Source organism: Balaenoptera acutorostrata, chromosome 4 (genome assembly GCF_949987535.1).
Source record: "Balaenoptera acutorostrata chromosome 4, mBalAcu1.1, whole genome shotgun sequence".
Lineage (NCBI taxonomy): Eukaryota > Metazoa > Chordata > Mammalia > Artiodactyla > Balaenopteridae > Balaenoptera > Balaenoptera acutorostrata.
This window is the reverse complement of record NC_080067.1, coordinates 79,603,787-79,621,467: the sequence shown is the minus strand read 5'-3', so window position 1 is coordinate 79,621,467 and position 17,681 is coordinate 79,603,787. Positions and strand designations below refer to the sequence as shown.

General features: G+C 35.5%; 1 protein-coding gene across 2 annotated transcripts in view; it reads right to left on the bottom strand.

Annotated features, from left to right (window-relative positions):
* The window catches only part of FYTTD1 (forty-two-three domain containing 1), a 35,362-nt gene that overhangs the window by 6,006 nt on the left and 11,675 nt on the right, over positions 1-17,681 (bottom strand). For both annotated transcript variants that reach the window (XM_007171623.2, XM_007171622.3), the window contains exons 3-7: positions 14,567-14,715; positions 7,719-7,831; positions 5,496-5,592; positions 5,026-5,087; positions 3,437-3,511 (exon numbers count right to left, since the gene is read on the bottom strand). In XM_007171623.2, the coding sequence (XP_007171685.1) occupies positions 3,437-3,511; positions 5,026-5,087; positions 5,496-5,592; positions 7,719-7,831; positions 14,567-14,715 (496 nt within the window). The remainder of the gene's footprint in view (positions 1-3,436; positions 3,512-5,025; positions 5,088-5,495; positions 5,593-7,718; positions 7,832-14,566; positions 14,716-17,681) is intronic.

Genomic DNA, 17,681 nt, shown 5'->3' with positions numbered 1-17,681 from the left:
TCTTCTAGAAGTTTTATTGTTTCATGTCTTATATTTAACAATAAAATGGTCTAAAGACCATTATGAGTTTTTTTTAAACATCTTTATTGGAGTATAATTGCTTTACAATGGTGTGTTAGTTTCTGCTTTATAACAAAGTGAATCAGCTATACATATACATACATCCCCTTATCTCCTCCCTCTTGCGTCTCCCTCCCAGCCTCCCTATCCCACCCCTCTGGGTGGACACAAAGCACCGAGCTCATCTCCCTGTGCTATGCGGCTGCTTCCCACTAGTCATCTATTTTACATTTGGTAGTGTATATATGTCCATGCCACTCTCTCACTTCATCTCAGCTTACCCTTCCCCCTCCCCGTGTTCTCCAGTCCATTCTCTAGGTCTGCATCTTTACTCCTGTCCTGCCCCTAGGTTCTTCAGAACCACTTTTTTTTTTTTTTAAGATTCCATATATATGTGTTATCATATGGTATTTGTTTTTCTCTTTCTGACTTACTTTACTCTGTATGACAGTCTCTAGGTCCAACCACCTCACTACAAATAACTCAATTTCGTTTCTTTTTATGGCTCAGTAATATTCCATTGTATGTATGTGCCACATCTTCTGTATCCATTCATCTGTCGATGGGACACTTAGGTGGCTTTCATGTCCCGGCTATTGTAAACAGAGCTGCAATGAACATTGTGGTACATGACTCTTTTTTAATTATGGTTTTCTCAGGGTATATGCCCAGTAGTGGGATTGCTGGGTCATATGGTAGTTCTATTTTTAGTTTTTTAAGGAACTGCCATACTGTTCTCCATAGTGGCTGTAACAATTTACATTCCCACCAACAGTGCAAGAGGGTTTCCTTTTCTCCACACCCTCTCCAGCATTTACTGTTTGTAGATTTTTTGATGATGGCCATTCTGACTGGTGTGAGGTGATACCTCATTGTAGTTTTGATTTGCATTTCTCTAATGATTAGTGATCTTGAGCATCCTTTCATGTGTTTGTTGGCAATCTGTTTATCTTCTTTGGAGAAATGTCTATTTAGGTCTTCTGGCCATTTTTGGATTGGATTGTTTTTTTGATATTGAGCTGCATGAGCTGCTTGTGTATTTTGGACATTAATCCTTTGTCAGTTGCTTTGTTTGCAAATATTTTCTCCCATTCTGAGGGTTGTCTTTTCGTCTTATTTATGGTTTCCTTTGTTGTGCAAAAGCTTTTAAGTTTAATTAGGTCCCATTTGTTTACTTTTGTTCTTATTTCTTTTGGCTTGGGAGACTGATGCAAAAAAATACTGCTATGATTTATGTCAGGGTGTTTCGCCTTTTTTCTCTTCTAGGAGTTTTATTGTTTCATGTCTTACATTTAGGTCTTTAGACCATTATGAGTTTATTTTTGTATATGGTGTGAGGGAATGTTCTAATTTCATTGTTTTACATGTGGCTGTCCAGTTTTCCCAGCACCACTTGTTGAAGAGACTGTCTTTTCTCCATTGCACATTCTTACCTCCTTTGTCATAGATTAATGGACCATACGTACATGGCTTTTATTTCTCTCTATTCTGACCCATTGATCTATGTGGCCTTTTTTGTGCCAATATCATGCTGTTTTGACTATTGTAGTATTGTAGTATAGTCTGAAGTCTGGTAGGGTCATACCTCCAGCTTTGTTCTTTTTTCCTCAGAAGTTGCTTTGGTAATTTGGGGTCTTTCGGGGTTCTATATAAATTTTAAGATTGTTTGTTTTAGTTCTGTGGAAAATGTCCTGGGTATTTTGATAGGGATTGCATTAAACCTGTAGATTGCTTTCGGTAATATGGTCATTTTAATAATATTAATTCTTCCAATCCAAGAGCATGGGATTATCTTTCCATTTCTTTGAATAATCTTCAATTTCCTTCATCAACGTTTTATAGTTTTCAGCACATAGGTCCTTCACCTCCTTGGTTAAGTTTATTCCTAGGTATTTTTTAAATGCAATTTTAAATGGGAATTTTTTTTTTCTTTAACTTTCTCTTTCTGATTTTCATTATAGTGTATAGAAACACAACAGATTTCTGTAGATTAATCTTGTATCCTGCAACCTTGCTGAATTCAAAAAAATACTTGGTTCTTGACTGACTAATCTAGAGACTAAAATTTATAAATCGCTCACAGAATACCTCTGTAAGTAGAACTACAAACTTTTCAACAATTTGGAAGGATTGGTGATTTCCAAGTCTTGATCTTCTACTAAAATAAAGCAACCTCTAAAATCTTAGAGAATCATCCTAGGTTTTCATTTCAATCATTAAAATGGCTAGATAGTTAAAAACAAAACTCCATAAACCTAGAAAGTTGAAAAAATTTTTATTATTTTATTTTCTTTTTAAAATATGTTCACCACATCTCACAGAACTGATTTCATAACCTACTAATGGGCCACACACATAATGTGAAAAATATCAACACAGAGATATTTTCCTCTGCTGTGTTAGAAGACTGAGTACGTCTGCATGAATTTCCAAGAAACTAGCCAATCTGCTAGACTACTGGCTGATACAGGACTTTCTTTAAATTTTAAGTATAGAGCTTAGATTTTCATTCCTGATACTTTTTGATGGGAAAAATTTAAGAGTGCCAGTTATGGTCTGGTCTATGGCTAGGTCAACTATCAGGTTGAATTTGATGATACGGTTTTAGAACTTTCTTGAAATGCATCCTTGACCTCTGGCCCTGTGCTTTAAGTCTCACATCTTGCCTGTCAAATCGGGGTTCAGTTCACCCCCCATCCCCTAGGCAACATCACTTCCAGCTTCAACCTAGAAAGTTTATAATGCAATAAATATAACGGAATTGTTAACTAAATTAAGGTCATCTAGATAAAAGAATACATTATGAAGCCTTTAAAAAGAAGGTAGATCTGTATGTAATGAAAAGTAAAGAAGTCCAAAGCATACTGGGGGGAGGGGGAGAAGGGAGCAAGTATGCATGGTAAGTCTCATTTATGATTATACACAAGAAATAGATGTACATAGTATGTTATTTATATGGGCACCACATTTTTTAAATAAATATATGAAATTGTTAAAAGTGGTTACTTTGGAGCTGTAGAACCAGGAATCAGGGAGCTTTTACTTTTAACTTTTTTTTGTTATTTTTGATATTTTTGTTTGTTTTTTTTTTGGGCCATGCTGTGCAGCTTGAGGGATCTTAGTTCTCCACCTGACCAAGGATTGAACCTGGGCCTCAGCAGTGAAAGCGCCTGCTGAGCCCTAACCTCTGGACCACCAGGGAATCCCCTACCTTTAATTGTATATTATACTATTTCCACTTTATACCACAAGTATTACTTTTACCCTGTCTCAGTTTATCCTAACGTGAACATCATACTCTGAAGAGAAGTCAAATATTTTTTTATTATCTTATATAGAGAAGTTATAATTTTCGCAAAATAAAAAAAAGACTTACACTGGGCACTGCACTGCTCCTGGATTATCAATGGATACAGTCAAAATTCCTCCATTTGTGGTGGAAGTCCGCCATCTAGTTTCAAAAAACCAAAAATTTCATTAAAATGACAGTTTATGAATCCTATAGTGTATTCCACATTAAAACATACATTTTAAAGTAGCCATTACTTTTTCTTAGTTTTTTAGGAAATACAGACACCTGGGCCCCACTATGATATAATTAATCAGCATCTTGGGTGTAAGAACTAGACACCTGAATTTATTAAATATTTTTCAGTGTAACAAATATATGCATATAAAAAAATCAAATAATACAGAAAGGCTTCTAATAAGAAACAACAGTCCTTTACCCCACTAGTCTCCCTTTCTGCTCCCCAGAGGCAGCACTTTTAACCTTTCCTGTTTTTCCTGCTTGCTAGTTAGTTACCTCCAGTTCACTAAACAAAATGCGTATGTAATACTATCTTGCTATGGTAAGGATTCAGCTCATTACACTATCCTCTAGTTTCTCTTCCTACCTCTAAACGTTTTGATGGCTATATCACTATTTTACTTCCATTATAACTTTAAATATACTAAAATCTCTTTTTTTAGTAGTGTCTCTTGACATTATTCCCTACCCACTTTGTATAAAAGGACAGTAGCATCTCTTAATTCCTTCCCTCCACCTCTTCACCCATTTTGTACCTCTCACTTTTTATCAGCTTTACTTTTATATTTATGTTGGCCAAAATCTGACATTTATATCACACTGTTACCAAATTAAGTATTTTGTGCTTTGTTCTATAGATTGATTCTTAAAGTTCAAAACAAATAAGCCACATTTACATTATTACAATTATGTAAATACTGTTTATTGCAGAAGCAAATAGGTCATGATTATTGTTTCCCTCCTTTTGGTTTCCAATGCCTGACTCCTGTGCAAAAGAATATTGCCAGCGTCAAGTTTAAATAGTTGCCTTTCTGACACGCCAATTGCTCAAAATCATGCCCGTTATAGATGGCATCATATCTGGACCATGATCATGTTTTATATGCTTTGTTTTCACAGAAGTAGCCATAATTTTAAATGATTTAATTTTAAAACCTGATTATATTGATGGAGTGTTACAACTCACACTTGGGGAGTGCAATTCTAACAGGCAAAAATACATTCTTGAAAAAAACCTTCATGGGGTAAGGAGAAAAACACAATATGTGAAAAGAAAACATCCTATTGTTTTTAAAAATCTATAAATTTTCTAAAAGCGCTACTGGATTTTCTTCTATTTATTCCCTGAATTGGTTCATTTGTATGAAAGTAGTTATAAGAAAATAAAGAGCTATTTCATTAAAAAGGAATAAACAGGCAAAAAAAAATTTTAAATACAGAGTAATGTATTTGGTGCTAAAAGTTATAACACTGACATGTGAAAATGAAAAAGGTTTTTGGGGAAAAAACAACAAAAACAACATAGGATTTATTTCAGGCTCAATGGTTAATTCACTTCTCATTTAATTTCTTTTAGACTTGGGTACAAAGTAATTTGGGTCACTACTATTCTGGGAGTTTTGATATGACATCTTGAAAAACAAATTGAAACTTACTGACGAGTTCTCTTTGCTACTACATCGTCTAGCAGTTGTTCTGAGTTCAACTGGGCCTGAACCTGAAGGGAAAAAAAAAGCAGTAGATCCCATAGAAAGCAGAGGATTTGAATCCAAAGAGCTACCCTGCTCTGTAACTTTATAACCCAGTGTGGTGTGTGAATGCAGGAGAGGGGCATGTGCCTATTCTAACAACACCTCTTTGTTCGGGTTCCTGTATCAGAACTAGCAGTAAAAACAAGTTTATTCCTAAATAACATGTTAAATTCTTATAAGACACTGCCACTGAGGACAACAAAAGAGAAAATAGAAAAAAAAAAAAGGAATTAATCTAATGTCATGTTCTCCATATTCTAAACCCAAACCCTACCTCAATCATGGGCCATGTCTATGATAGAGGATTACTAAAGGTGGATGTTCAGGATCCTTTGTTTGGGTAAAAAGAAAACACTACCAAGGGTTTTTTATACCTTCAGGCCTCTCCTGAAAAGAAAAGTTGCCTGACGAGTGTCTTTCTGATGACTTAATTTATTTCCACTCCTGGTAAAATTGGCTGGAATGTTATTTCTGCAACAAAAACACATACACCATGAATAGTGTGGGCCACTTACCAACTTTCAAACATCTTGAAAAGATAAGCAAAAATATTTAAATTCATAGGATGAAAATCTGAGGTACAGGGCTTCCCTGGTGGCGAAGTGGTTGAGAGTCTGCCTGCCAATGCAGCGGACACGGGTTTGAGCCCTGGTCTGGGAAGATCCCACATGCCGCGGAGCAACTGGGCCCGTGAGCCACAATTACTGAGCCTGCGCGTCTGGAGTCTGTGCCCCTGGAGCCTGTGCCCCGCAACGGGAGAGGCCGCGATGGTGAGAGGCCCGCGCACCGCGATGAAGAGTGGCCCCCGCTTGCCACAACTACAGAAAGCCCTCGCAGAGAAACGAAGACCCAACACAGCCAAAAATAAATAAATAAACAAAGTAAACAATGCCTTAAAAAAAAAAATTCTTAAAAAAAAAAAAAGAGACAGAAAAGCATGTAAAAAAAAAAAATCTGAGGTACACTAAACACAAAGACTCTGAATTATACCCTTGTTTACATGAAGCTATTGAGATCTGATTTACAAATACCTCCCTCTGTAGCAGACTACATAACAATGTGGTTAATTCTGACCTAATTTATCTTACAAATATTCAACTGTTTAATATTCTGACATATAAGGTCTCTTCTGAAGACACTGAAATAACATTTTTAATGCTACTTTCTAAATTTGGTAAAAGACATAAATGCACAGATTTATTAACAGGATTAGTACAAAGAAAAGCACACCTAGGCACATCATGGTCAAACTGCTGAAAACTAAAAATGAAGAGAAAATCTTGAAATATAACATCTTCTCCAATTTTCTCTCCTTCACTCAGAAACCTTCATATATTAATATAAATCACACAGAACCTAACACTATTCCACTGTTTGCTCTCTCCTGCTTAGAACATTGTAATCTTAATTATATGTTTGACTTGACTTTTACCAATTCCTTTCTGGTTTCTATAGAAAGTTGGTAAAACATGAGAAAACAAATTTTCATTTCTACTTATTTATTTTTATAAATAAATGTTTAACAGGTCACCTAATCTTACCTACAATCTTATAGAGGCTCAAATGCAAAATTTCCCTGCCAGCCCAATTAACATGGGCTCATTAATGGCTCATATAATTGACAAGCTCTTATTTGAGAAGTTTCCCTTTTCCAAAAAAGTACTCCCAAATAATTCCCAAAAGAAAAAGAGATGATAGTTGAATAAAGCTGCAATTGTAGCCATTCCACTTATACAAAAACTTCATTTCAGGGTTTTTTTTGCTTTGAATTATCTTCTATAAAAGATGAATAAAAGGCATTTGTAACTGAAATAATAAGAAAACTTCACAGCCTGTCAACTACTTTATCCTTACAGAGAACAGAATACCATAACGATAGGCCACAATTTTTAAGTTTTGTTATACTTTTTTAAAATTTATTTATTTGGTTGTGCCAGGTCTTAGTTGCAGCAGGTGGGCTCCTTAGTTGCAGCAGGCGGGCTCCTTAGTTGTGGCATGCAAACTCTTAGTTGCGGCATGCATATGGGATCTAGTTCCCTGACCAGGGATCAAACCCGGGTCCCCTGCATTGACAGCGTGGAGTCTTAACCACTGAGCCACCAGGGAAGCCCTGTTATATCTTTTTTAAATTAAAAGAAAAATAATTTCAGCTTACGAAGCATTCATGCAAAATTCTTTCAGGTTTGCTTTTCCCACAAATAACATACACTGTTTTATTAAGAGCCATTGAGACTATATAACAAATTCAGCTTTCAGAATTCTCAATTTTGAATAATTCTGGAAGAGGTGTTTTTACCAAAACGATCACCTTTTGCAATTTTACTCTATATGTCGAGAGAGAAAGACACAGAGTTATGCTTTTTTAAAACGTTTACAATCAGTTAAATTCATCAATAACACTGGTTCTAAGAGATAAGCAAGCTATTACTGAATACTTCCATATTGGATTTTCAAACAGATATCCCAAATATCTGTCTTGAAAATGACCAGATACCTACAAACATCACTGCAAATTCATTCCTTTGAACTCTCAGTGCAAGAAGTCCATCTTTATTTATGATGTATAACATAACATTGTCTTATATTTGAGTACTTACTTTCTATTTAACTGGTTAGGTCTCTTGAGAGCTGCAACTGGTTTTCTCTGTACTTCATTTTGTCTCAGAAGGTTTGCCTTCCTTTTTAACGCTGGAAAATATCGCTCTATATTCTTTCAGAAGGCAAGAAACTATGTTAATTAGATTGCTTTTTGCTCTATACCCTACTACAATAAACATTTCTGAGGCAGAATGGACAGGGACTGACCACTGCTTAGATGTACAGGTTGTGCTAAAACAACTTGAATATTTCCTGTCTAAGTGACGAAAATGACAACTACATTATACTTAAAATACTTTCAACAAAAGAAGAATTCAAACAGAAGAATGAATTTTTTTCTATTTTGGTTATGTTCAGTTTGAGGTATTCTGAGGGATGCACAGGTGATGAGGAAACATGGTTCTGGAGCTCAAGAGAAGAACCCTGTAGAGAGCCAGAAATGTAAATTAGGGTATCTTTTATATAAATATGATTTTGATATCAAGTGAAGAGATAAGAGAGCCAAGATCCAAAACAAATGTGTGAGAAGGAAAAAGGGAGGTTGTGATAGCAAAAAAGTCTGAGTAGAAAAACAAGAATTAAGAAAATTCAATGTCATAGAAAATAAGCACATGAAATGTCCACTTTTTCTCTCTCTACATATATAAATTCAGTCCATCATTAAAGCCTAATTCAGGTTTCCATATTTCCCATGAAGACTTCTACAGTCTCTGACAATATGGACTGTATCTTTTATTTAATCTGGATTCTCTTATATTTTGAGAATCTGACAAGGGATTAATCTCCAAAATACACAAACAGCTCATGCAGCTCAATATCAAAAAAATAACCCAATCAGTAAATGGGGGGAAGATCTAAATAGACATTCTCCAAAGAAGACATACAGATGGCCAAAAAGCACATGAAAAGATGCTCAACATCACTAATTATTAGAGAAATGCAAATCAAAACTACAATGAGGTATCACCTCACACCAGTCAGAATGGCCATCATCAAAAAATCTACACACAATAAATGCTGGAGAGGGTGTGGAGAAAAGGGAACCCTCCTGCACTGTTAGTGGGAATGTAAATTGATACAGCCACTATGGAGAACAGTATGGAGGTTCCTTAAAAAACGAAAAATAGAACTACCATACGACCCAGCAATCCCACTACCGGGTATATACCCTGAGAAAACCATAATTCAAAAAGAGTCATGTACCACAATGTTCACTGCAGCTCTATTTACAATAGCCAGGACATGGAAGCACCTAAATGTCCATTGACAGAGGAATGGATAAAGAAGATGTGGTATATATATATACAATAGAATATTACTCAGCCATTAAATGGAACAAAATAGTGCCATTTGCAGAGACATGGATAGACCCAGAGACTGTCATACAGAGTGAAGTGAGTCAGAAAGAGAAAAACAAACATCGTATAATATCCCTTATATGTGGAATCTAGAAGAATGGTACAGATGAACTTATCGGCAAAGCAGAAATAGAGTCACAGATGTAGAGAACAAACTTATGGTTACCAAGGAGGGGAAGGGGGGAATGGGACGAATTGGGAGATTGGGATTGACATATATACACCACTAAGTATAAAATAGATAACTAATGAGAACCTACTGTTTAGCACAGGGACCTCTACTCAATGATCTGTGGTGACCTAAACGGGAAGGAAATCTAAAAAACAGTGGAGATATGTATACCTGTAACTGATTCACTTTATTGTACAGCAGAAACTAACACAACATTGTAAAGCAACTATACTCCAATAAAAATTTAAAAAAAAAGAATATGAGAAGTATCCCATAAATATCGATTGACTAAAAACCACAAAAATTACAATAGTCTTCATTTTCATGAACGTTTGGAAAAGAAGTAAATGGAGTAATAAAGAATATTAAGAGTACGGAAGAAATGCTATGAAATCAGACTAATGATGGCCCATTCCGAGCTTTGTATTTTGTCTTTAATAAAAATACCAAGGCTCATTTTATAGGTAAATGTAGAAGTTCCTTCTATGATGCTACTGTCACATTGTTTTCCTTCAAAATACCTGCCATATTATATCACATAGTTATTTGTGTGATAAATTATTTAATATTTATTTGAGTTCTCCATGAAGACAGGGATTTTCTATTGAGTTACTGCAGAATCCCTTGCATCTAGGACATACTGAGTATTCAGTCAACATGAGTTAAATGATGAATACATGGGCAAGAACTTTAACAATCCATTAATATATGGGGAATTTGTGTTCCATGAATCTAAGGTTACATGTGTATAAAAGTGTTTACAAAAAATATCTAAGGATAAGCTTTTCTTACAGAATTTTGAGATAAAAAATTATTCCTCGAAGGAAAGAAATTAAGGTAGTTTATTTTTAATGCTATTTTATTAAAGTAATATTTACATACAATAAAATTTTAAGTGTATAGTTTATGAAGTTGGGTAATTACAAGTAATCATGTAACCATATCATAATCAAGATATAAAACAGTACCCTCACACTTAAAAGTTTCCCTGTGCCCCCTTGCAGTCAATTTCCTTCCCCCACCTGACTCTAACCCCAGGCAATGACTGATCTGTCACTATAGTTTAGCCTTCTCTACAATTTCAAATAAACAGAATCATAGTACATAGTGTTTTGTGTTTGTGTTCTTTTGCTTAGCGTGATGTTTTGAGATGTATCCACACTGTCTTGTGCATTAACATTTATTCCTTTTTTATTGCTGAACAGAATTCCATAGTATGAAGATAAGCTATTTATAAACTGTCAAAATCAGACAAAAGATCAAAACTACCCATTAGCAGACGATAACTGCTATATATGCAGCAACAACAAAAATTTTTTAAGTTCACAGAAGTACTAAATGGTTTAGTATTATTAGTCAAGTTAAAAGTTCTACAAAACATAACATACCCTCAGTTTTAGGAAATTGTGAACCTAAAATAGAAAAGTTACAGTATTGACATTGACAAGGTTATATATTCCAGTAGAAGAATCCCTTACGAACTTTTACTTGGCAGATATTTTAAGCTTTCTCTAAACAAAAGAAAATTCATTCTTAGAGACAACCATTCCCCTCCAGGCACAGCCATTTGCTCTCTCAGTAAATACTAGTAACGTAAATGAGTATGCTATCTTTCCCACTTAGTAATTCACTTCATAGGTAAGAAAATGTACATTTGTATTGAAATAAAATCTCATTAATTCATATAAACTGTGGAAAGGAAGAGAAAACGTAACAAAAAGTCTAACTGTGGTCAGGACTTTTTTTTAAGGTATAAAATTTCTAAGTATATGCAGCAATTCAAGGACAAGTAAGGTAATTTGTTTAATGAATAGAAAAGGATGGTGTAAGTTACTTATATGTAAAAAGCTGGAACACCGCAGTGCAGAGACTCACTGGGGGAAGCCTGGACAGCTCCTGGCACACGGGAACTGGGGCCTGCAGGGCTGCGGGCAGCATCCTCCCTCTGGAGAACAGCAACCGTGGTGGAGCTGGCAGCCTCCACCTGCTCTGGAGTCAGAGGTGGCACCCCAGCAGCTGCTGTCCCAGAACCCGGAGGCCTGGGCGCCACCGTGGTCCTTGATAAAGGTAGTGTTGGACAGGTTTCTCCACTACAAAATCAACCATTTTTCTCTTTGCATACCCTGTTCGTTAAAAGTAATTAGTAAGTGTAGCTCATACTCCTAGGGAGGGCAATTAAGCTCTACTTCCTGGAGAATGGACCTTGTGATTAGGATAACAACATAGTGACAGTGCTTCTTACACTCCCCCACCCTACAGAAGAGAGTGGCCCAGTATTTCCTGGATCCCAAACTAGCAAAAGACAGCCCAAATAGGCTCATTCCTCCCTGGATGGAATGGAAGTCCTGCTGACAACACCAGGTGAGCCCAGCAGCACCAGCAGGTGGTATCAATTAGGACCCCTGATAACAGTAAGTGGTGAAGGGAAGTGCTCTCTTTTCTCACAGGACTGACACTCCCCTCCCCTCACCCAGGGACACTAGGTAGTTGGCTGGTAGCAGCCAGGGCAATTCTGCCAAAGAAATACCTGTCCCACAAAGTGTTCTTTATCCCCACATACTTGAGACTCCCCATCTACATGCAAGACACCTAGCAGCTAGGCACCACCAGCTAGGACATGTCCCCTCTGCCCCACCTTAAATTGCCCAGCCCAGGAAGAGATTCCCCTCCCCTACTGACAGATACCAGGTGGCCAGGAGACAGTGGGAAGGGGGACCCTGATACATCAGTGGCTCAGCCAGTGAAACTTTTCCTATTTTGGGCCACAGCATCCCCTACTTAGAGACACAAAGAAGCCTGTTTTGGGAAGCTCCATCCACACACTCCAAAAACAACAGCAGGGAAAAGTGGGGGCAAGAGTGTTACCAAATAAACCAAACAGATTCACAGTAAAAAAAAAAAAAAAAAAAAAAAAAAAAGGACTTTTTTTAAGGTATAAAATTTCTAAGTATATGCAGCAATTCAAGGACAAGTAAGGTAATTTGTTTAATGAATAGAAAAGGATGGTGTAAGTTACTTATATGTAAAAAGAAATTTTCTAAGCTGCTAGAAAATGATCTGCTTCACAAGTACCACAGTCGATTCTGTTGAGACATTAATCTGTATTCAGGTTGAGAGAAAAGTTCTTAAGAAACAGCAAATTTCAAACCATACCTTTTCCAAAATCATTCAAACTTCGAATAAAAGGATCTTACCATTCAGCACATTCTCTTTCAATTTTCACTATTTTTAAACAACTCAAAAGACTACCACATGTGGTAACTTAAAATTTTTACTGGAGCAAGTTCTGTAATAAAGTTTTAGAGAATAGCTGCTGGTGATAGCAGAATTGAAAAGTTAAGGGGTGAAGACAGTTGTGGTTAACCAGAATACAGATACTTGAGATAATTTAAGAAATGAATGTCCTGAATTTTTGTATTAAAATACGTATTACTTTCATAATCAGAGAAACGAAAGGGGTTAAAAAACAGCAGGGTGGAACATTAAATTCCTTGGTGGCTCAGACTTACTAAACATAAGAAATTAAAGAAAAACCATTTGTGAAACTATTTTAAGTAATGCTTTATACAGCCAATTCAAAAATTACTCATTGAGATGTAATTAAAAATTCAGTTAAGATTTGAAAAGTAGTTAATTTATGGTGGGTAAATAATTGTAACTCTAATTAAAAATATCAACTAGGGGAGATAGGTATCCACCCAAGAGAAATGAAAACCTGTGTCCATACACACTTACAGGCAATGTTCACAGCAACATATTCACAATACCCAAAAAAGTGGAAAAAATCAAAATGTCGTCCATCAACTGGTGAATGGGTAAACAAAATATCCATATGATGAAATATTATTCACTAATAAAAAGAGATGAAGTACTGAGACATGCTACAACATGAACCTCAAAAGTATTATGGCTAAATGCCAGCCCACATACTACTGTATGATTCCATTTACAGGCATACCTCGGAGTTACTGGGGATTTGGTTCCAGACCACTGCAATAAAGCAAATATCGCAATAAAGTGAGTCACATGAATTTTTGGTTTCCCACTACATATAAAAATTTATATTTACGCTATACTGTAGTCTATTAAGTGTGCCACAGCATTATGCCTAAAAAAACAGCGTACATACCTTAATCTAAAAATACTTTATTGCTAAAAAAATGCTACCCATCATCTCAGCCTTCAGCGAGTTGTGATCTTTTTGCAATAGTATCATCAAAGATCACTGATCACCATAACAAATATAATAATGAAAGAGTTTGAAATATTGCGAGAATTACCAAAATGTGACACAGAGACACAAAGTGAGCAAATGTTGTTGGAACAACGGCACCAACAGACTTGCTCAGTGCAGGGTGGCCAAAAATCTTCAATTTGTAAAAAGACGCAGTATCTGTGAAGCACAATAAAGTGAAGTACAATAAAACAAGGTATGCCTGTATATAAAATATGCCAGAAAGGCAAATTTATAAAATATCTACAGCAAGTAGATTAGTGGTTGCCTGGGGCATATCACAGGGTATGACTGTGAATGGACTTGAGATTTCTTTTTAGAGTGATAGAAATGTTCTAAAATTAATTATTGTGATGATTGTTCAACTCTATAAATTTTCTAGAATTCACTGAATTGTACACTTAAAACAAATGAATTTTATAGTATAAAATTATATGTCAATAACCTGTTAAAAACTGCAGACACACACTATCCCGTTAAAAACTGTACACACACACACACACACACACACACACACACACACAGGTAAAGTCAAGAACCTGTAAAAAAATTTTATATTTGAGAATGTGGAAGTTTAGGTATTCTTCATGAATGACAATAATTTTTATTTAATTGTTGAATTTTTTATATAAGCCCTAAAGTACTATATTAAAAAAACCCAAAATATTCAAATAAAATGCTCTCTCAAGCTCATTCACAGAAATATTACTATGAATAAAGGAAAAGGGTTTCTTTTTTTTTTAACTGAAGTATGGTTGATTTACATATTGTGTTCATTTCAGGTGTAGAGCAAAGTGATTCAGTCATAAATATATATATATTTCAGACTATTTTCCATTATAGGTTATTACAAGATGCTGAATATAGTTCCGTGATAATACATTAAATCCTTGTTGCTTATCTATTTTACGTATAGTAGTTTGTATCTGTCAATCCCATACTCCTAATTTATCCCTCCCCACTTCCTATCCCCTTTGGTAACCGTAAGTTTGTTTTCTTTGTCTCTTGAGTCTGTTTCTGTTTTGAATACAGATTCATTTGTAAGGAAAAGAGTTTCCGACTCAGGATTAGCCATCAACCTACCTTGTCACTTAGAGGTGGTCGATTCATAGGACTAATTCCTTTTCGAATTCCAGTTGCTTTCCGAGCTGCAAGGCCAGTGATAACTCCATAAGGACGTCTCTTTCCAGGCATCACTCTTCCTCTATGGCTCAGACTATTCTTACCAAAACCTGTAGGAGAGGAGGAAAAAAAAAAATCAGTCTAAGACTGCAAGTGAGTGGCACACAGTTCACAGGATATTCTATTTCTTAAGTAGGGTGGAGGATATGAGAGTTTTTTTCATTTATTATTATTCATATAATATTTCTTATGTTATTATTATGTTACTATTTATATACACTTCTTTAAAATTACATAAAATATTTCATTTTTAAAGAGACAATAAGCTGCATTGGAAAGGGTTCTGCTGCTGTAATGGACTGCAAAGGACTAGAGGATTCTCACATTTCCCCCCAGCTATCCTCTCTTTGGCATTACTTTCTCAACAAACAGAACAGTCTCAACTTTCCCTGTGCAGCATGGTAGCCACTAACCACATGTGGTTATTGAGTACTTGAAATATGACTAGTCTGAATTGAGATGTAACAAAAGAATGTATAATATTTCATTAATAATTTTATATTAATCATATGTTAGAATGATATTTTAGGTGTACTGGATTAAATAAAATATATTATTAATATGTGGCTCACACTTTATTTGTTGGATGGCACTGATCCAGAGTGGACTCACTATCTCATCTCTTATTTCCTTACGATGTTGCAATCTGGCTTCTTTGTTTTCAGTCTTATTATATTCAAACTGCTTTTGCTAAAGTCTGCAGTAAACTCCAATGGATATATATTTTAATCTCTGCGGCATATGACATTACTGACTTTGCTTTTCCATTATGTATCTTACCTATTTAAATACTTATTTTCTAATTATGAAAAAGTAAACGTGCTCAGTACAGAAATCTTAAAAACATATAAAGTACAAATAAGAATATAAAAGCCACCACCATTAGCCCACCACTTAGAGACAACAACTACTAACATTTTATATTTTTGTAGTCTTTTACTTGTATACATACATTTCAAATTAACACTTTTAGTTTCAACTGTTTTTAAGCAACTCAAAAGACTATAGCATGAGGTAATTCACAATTTTGTAGTACCATGTGCCCAGAAAATGGACTGAGTCAATCTTCCAGCAACCACATTTCACTACTCCATATACTACTTTGTAGTCTACATTAACACTGTATTGTGAATATTAATCCTATGTCTTTAATATTCATACTAATCATTTTAGTTACTTCTAATGTTACACTATTATAAATAACATTGCAATAACACTACAGATAACATTTTTATACACATCCATGACATTTCCTCAATATATAAATTTCCAAAGATCAAAATGCTGTATCAAAGAGTAAAGCAGGGCTTCCCTGGTGGCGCAGTGGTTGAGACTCTGCCTGCCAATGCAGGGGACACGGGTTCGAGCCCTGGTCTGGGAGGATCCCACATGCCGCGGAGCGACTGGGCCCGTGAGCCACAATTACTGAGCCTGCGCGTCTGGAGCCTGTGCTCCGCAACAACAGAGGCCGCAATAGTGAGAGGCCCGCGCACTGCGATGAAGAATGGCCCCCACTTGCTGCAACTGGAGAAAGCCCTCACACAGAAACGAAGACCCAACACAGCCATAAATAAATAAATAAATAAATAAATAAAATATTAAAAAAAAAAAAAAGAGTAAAGCAAATTCTAAAGGATTTTGATTCATATTGTAAAAAATCCCCTCCAGAACGACTATATTTATTTATATTCCCAGGAACATAAGGGTTCCACTTTTTCCGTATCATTGACAACTTTGAATATTATTCTTTTTAATCTTTATCACTTAGTGTTTGAGATAAAAAAACAACAACTTGTATTTGGTAGTTTACTAGTAATAATGAACACTTTCCATGGGTTTTTTGACTATTTGTATTCTTCCATTCACAAACTATCATGTTCATAAATCAGTTTTCTAGGGTCAAGTTCTAGTTTCCTTTGATGCTTTGATAGAAGAATTACTTTAAATTTATAATTAATTTATCAAGAATTGATATTTTACAATATTCAGGAACACGTTACGTCTTTCCAATTATTCAAGTCTTCTTTTGTCACTAAATTGGCTCAGTAAAGTTTCAAGCTTTTCCTCCCATAGGTCCTGCACATTTCTTATTAAGCTTATTACTAAGTATTTTATGCATTTGTTGTCAATCACAAAAAAAGATCCCGTATCTATTAATAATCTTCATATTGTCATTCCTGGGATTACAGAAAGCTACTGAGGTTTTAATTAATACCTTTTAATCAGCCATTCCACTGAATTCACTTATTAGTTCTAATAGTCTTTCAAATTATTTTCTTGGGATTTCTGAGTGATAATCATATTACCCACAAATGATACTATCTTTTTCCTTCCAATAATTATACCTCAAATTCTTTTACTTCTTAATGCAATGGCCAGAAATTCCAGAGAACTATGCTAAGTAACAATTGTGATATTGAGCATGCTTAACTTAATTCTAATTTGGGGGGGAATGTCTTTAGAATAGAATCCTGTATAATACTATACACCTGCAATGCGGTAACAGGTCTACCAACCTGTTTCATAGTCAAACTAAACAAAGTTAAAATAGTTTATTGTAGGATTTCTCAGGACTGTGTGTGATGAATCTCTTAAGCCATAATCATGTATATGTCACTGTCGAATTTATCTAATTCCATAATGCTTTTCTGTGGTGCACCTACTTTGAAACCAGAATTCAACTAGACAGTTAGAAAAACCTGTTATGTTATGATGGTTGAACCATTTACCAATTTATTGCCTTTCAGCTCCCAATTCACTCTTTACTGTCCCGCTTCTGTTACTGGAATATTTCTCTTACCAGCTGGCACTATGTTAAGCTTTGTCAGCAGAGGGCACTGGAGGGACTCTAGAAAAAGAAGGAGCTTTTCTTCCAAGTTCCAGTGTGCACCTCAAGGCTTGTTCCTGTGGCACAGGACACCCAGTGGCACTCACTATCCCTCCCCTGAAAGCTGAGACTATGGTGAGGCAAGAGAGGCACCTAGGCCATAAAATCTGAGAATGAGTGACACCTTAA